This window comes from Anomalospiza imberbis, chromosome Z, assembly GCF_031753505.1.
Source record: "Anomalospiza imberbis isolate Cuckoo-Finch-1a 21T00152 chromosome Z, ASM3175350v1, whole genome shotgun sequence".
NCBI classification, from domain to species: Eukaryota; Metazoa; Chordata; class Aves; order Passeriformes; family Viduidae; genus Anomalospiza; species Anomalospiza imberbis.
Window position 1 is genome coordinate 64659557 of NC_089721.1, and position 4104 is coordinate 64663660.

General features: G+C 55.3%; 1 protein-coding gene across 1 annotated transcript; it reads right to left on the reverse strand.

Moving 5' to 3' along the window:
* Positions 1-886: 886 nt before the first annotated feature.
* On the reverse strand, positions 887-2511 carry GADD45G (growth arrest and DNA damage inducible gamma). Its single transcript, XM_068177201.1, has 4 exons — positions 2459-2511; positions 2243-2344; positions 1924-2137; positions 887-1558 (listed from the first exon to the last, which is right to left on the reverse strand). The coding sequence occupies exons 1-4, from the start codon at positions 2509-2511 to the stop codon at positions 1448-1450; spliced, it is 480 nt and encodes a 159-aa protein (XP_068033302.1). The 3' UTR covers positions 887-1447.
* Positions 2512-4104: the final 1593 nt, after the last annotated feature.

The following is a 4104-nucleotide window of genomic DNA, read 5'->3' on the forward strand; positions in this document are numbered from 1 at the left end:
AGCCAGCCCAGAGGAAATGCAATTGGCATAACTGAGTGGTTTTAGTGCCTATAAAGGAAGTGAGTAGTTTAGCTTTCTTGCTCTGTGGAGAAGGGATTATTACTGTGCCATTTTAATGTCAAGTCCTGGAGTACATGCATAGTTTGTGCACAAAAATGGGGTGAGATGTTTTCCCTTTTAACATAGGGCCAAATCAACCCACCCATATTAACTTTTCATGACAGAATCTCTAAAAAGGGCCACACCATCCTTAAATTGTCTTGGACTTAATTTGGTGTTGTCATGCAATTAGGTTTCACAAAATTGGCTTCTGGACTGACAGCTTCCATTGTTACAGCATATGGCAATCGGAGAGCAGCTTGTGGCAGATGTGATGTTTATTCACCATTTGCTAGTTTTAGATTTAATTATGTCATTCTAATCAAAGCAAATGTTAGATGTGTTTGACATCTAGGGAGTTTTGCAGCCCCCCCATCATGTTTAAGCCGCTTCTGTCAAGTGGAAACACGTCAGCTCTGAATGCATCCAAGTCATATTTAAGAACCAATGATGCAATTTACTGGAGGGCTGTATTTCAAAAATCCATGTTTCTAACATGCATTGTGCTCCTCCAGCAGACTACAAAGACCTCCTATTACAATAAGTGAGCTCATCAGGCATGCGACTGCTTTGTCTTGAAAGCAGTTGCAATAAGCAGCTGTTACAAGAGGGTAAAAGGTTGAATTATCAACTTGGACAGTACAGCACTTCAGCCAGCCCAGCAAAGTATTTGAGCAATAACTCCATTACTGTGAAGTAGATCTTTGACTACAGCACACAAGCAAAACATCAGCGGTATTTCAGTGACATGCTTCCCCACACCCAGCAAGCAAGACACTCCCAGAAATTAATTGTCAAAAATTTATTATGAAAGCTTCAGTAGCAGCAAATATTTCAATAAAAGTTATTGCAGTATTAAAACAGATCTGCAGAGTGACCCAAGAGGCCTGTTGAAGTCTGTCTGCTTTGGAATATCTGCATTTGTCTTAGTAACCAATCCCCAATACTCCATAAATATCGGTACTTTCTCCTGTGTTTTGCAGACAGCACCAACAGTTCCTAGTTACAGTACTCTATCCAGTCCTTCTGGAAAGTTTTGGCCCACTTCCCTCAACTTTCCCTCTCCCTTCTGAAACAGCTCCACATAGCCAAACTTGCAATACTTCTTTCAGTTCCATGGTATGTCAGCCTCTCCACGGTTGCAGCCTACTGAGGCTCACTGGTGAGATTAGCCGTTTTCTTCTTTCTCCTCTGTAAGAGCCCACTGCATGCCAGTCTGAGGCACTTTAATCCAGTCTCTTGACCAGGCTAATCCATGGAATCAGCAGCTTGTTGCACATTTTGGTGAACGCACAGCACGTTGAGAATGCAACAAAGATTTCAGCCTTCCCAGTGCACCAGATGACCATCACTCAGGCAGGGTGATAGTTGGCACCCAGTCATTGACATTTCTGCTCTCTTCGCAAAACAAATTCAGCTTCTCCAGAGCTGGGTCCTTCCAACCTTCTTCATTTGGGTTCTGCAAAAAAGAAAAAAGTTCCACACCATGAGTGCTGCCCGCCAGCTGAGGTCATCATAATATTTACAGAAGCATTAGCTTAGGACTGACTTCCAGACAGTTTCTGTCCTGACACAGACAAGACAGGAAGCAGAGATGCTGCCCTTGTGGACAGCGGAGGAAATCCAGTTACGCGAAGTTCTGCCTACTCCTCCTCCTCCTACTACTACTCAGCTGGCTCGCTGCGTGCCAAGCGCTCTATCCGTGCCCAGCAGTGGACTCGACCACCCGCAGCGGGAGAAGGGGCCGTCCCTGGCAGGCTCCGGCAGTGCGGGGCAGAGCCGGCAGCGCCGGGGGGACACGCTGGCCACCCGCAGGACACCCACCGTGATGAGGATGCAGTGGAGATCGCGCGGCTCCCCGGAGTCCTCGCTGGGCCCCACGATGGCCGCCAGCTTGGCCACGTCGTTCACCCGCACGATGTCGATGTCGTTCTCGCAGCAGAAGGCCTGGATCAGAGTGAAATGGATCTGCAGGGCGATGTCCCCCTCGTCGTCCTGGTCCGCAGCCAGTACACAGAACGCGACGTTGTCGGGGTCGCTGCAAGAAGGGAGCGGCCCGATGAGTCCCGCGGTCGGCACCAGCCGCCCCACAGCCCCGCCGGGCTGACTTACACACTCCCCCTGCCCCCGCCGCCGTACTTACACATTCATCAGCTTGGCCGACTCGTAGACGCCGGCGGTGAGGCAGCCCCGGCGCTGCGCCGACACCAGCAGCTCGTGGAGGGCCGTGCCGGCGCCCTGCATCCTGCGAGCCGAGGGAGGACACGGGGTCAGCGCGGTGCCGCCGCCACAGCCACCGCCGCCCCGAAACCGCCCGATACCCGCGTTCCTCGGCCCCCCAGTGCCCACCCGCACGTACCAGTCGTGGCCCGCAGGCATGGGCTGCTGTCCGTGGATCTCCTCCAGAGTCATCGCAGTTAGTCCGCGCAGCCCCGCGACCGCCCCGGCCCCCTCTCCGCGCAGCCCCGCGATCGCTTCAAGGCGGCAGAGCCCCGCCGCGCGCTACTTATAGGCCTCGCGGGCGCCTCCCGGCCTCCCATTGGCCGGCGGGGGAGAAAGGGGCGGCTTTATTATGTTAATCGGCGCGCGCCGGAGAGGAAGCTTGCCGGGGGGGGTGGAAAGGAGGGGGGGGGGGGGGGTGCGGCAAAGAGCGGCTCGTGCCGGGAGGCCACGTGGGGCGCGCGGGGGGCGCGCAGGCACGCGCCGGCCCGAGCCCGCCGTGCCCGCGGTGCCCGCGGTGCCGGCCCGAGCCCGCCGTGCCCGCGGTGCCCGCGGTGCCGGCGATGCCCGCGGTGCCCGCGGTGCCGGCGGTGCCCGCGGTGCCGGCGGTACCCGCGGTACCCGCTGTGCCGGCGGTGCCCGCGGTGCCGGCGGTACCCGCGGTACCCGCGGTGCCGGCGGTGCCCGCGGTGCCGGCGGTACCCGCGGTACCCGCGGTGCCGGCGGCGCCGGCGGTGGCCCCGCCGTCGTGGCCGCTGCCTGCACAGCGCTCGCCGGTAGGCGCTGGCAAGTCCCCAAGGGCGAGACTTGGAACGCAAAATCTGTACAGTGCAGGGGAAATAAAAACAAACAAACAAACAAATTTAAATGAAATATTTTATTAATATGGATTCTGCAAATGTGTGCGCCGCGAAGGGACAGCCCCTGTAACCAGGGCTTAGGGCATCTCTCTAGAGGTCCTGGGCTGCACTGGGCAGTCACCTGGTGATGTTCAGCAGTGGCCCCGGCTGCAGGAAGCCCCCCCTGTGCCCTGGTCTGTGTGAACAGGAGCATGGCCAGCCGGCCGAGGCAGGTGATAATCCCCCTCTTCTCAGCACTCACGGGACAGCAGCAATGTGGTCTGTCCGGTTTGGGCACGCCTGGCCGGGGAAACACGCCGACAAACTGGAGCAAGTGCAGATGAGGGCACCGAGGTGTCCAAAGCTGCGGCGCTGTCCTGCTCTGCAGGCTGAGGGACCAGGGCCGGTTCAGCCTGCGGAAGGCAAAGTTCGATCGGCAAACTGCAGTCTCCAAAACCTGTCGAGTGATCATTTGGAAGATAATACCAGGGTCTACACAGCAATGCCTAGTGGAGCAGGAGACAATGAGCTGAGTGTAAATCAAGACTCTCAGAAGGGATGTAAGAAAAATCCTTTCTCCCTGAGAACAGTCAAGCAGCGGAGCAGGCTCCCCGTCCAGGGAGGCTGTGTAGATTTCATCCTTGCAAGATTGCCCCGATGCAGACCTGGTCTGAGGTCACTGGTAATCCTTCTGCAGGATGTACTGGCCTATGATCCTGGGAGAGTGGGGTAGTGTGAGCAAACAGATTTTTTTTTTTTTTTTCAGTCGGGCTTTATTAAAAATGGCTGTAATTTGGACAGTGTTCATAATTGATTCAGAGTGAAACGAGTGTGATTGCTGAACTCAGATTTGAACCTGTTTGTCAGCATACCAAGCAAGAAAAAAACACATTTTCCCGCTGTGAATGAACACAGATAAGTGTTAAAAGGCAAATCACTTTTCACG

Coding starts and splice junctions, on each gene's coding strand:
- GADD45G (XM_068177201.1), bottom strand. CDS start 2,511: ATGACTCTGGAGGAGATCCACGGACAGCAGCCCATGCCTGCGGGCCAC. Junction 2,345..2,458: donor ATGCCTGCGGGCCACGACTG/GTACGTGCGGGT, acceptor CTCGGCTCGCAG/GATGCAGGGCGCCGGCACGG. Junction 2,138..2,242: donor TCGGCCAAGCTGATGAATGT/GTAAGTACGGCG, acceptor CCCTTCTTGCAG/CGACCCCGACAACGTCGCGT.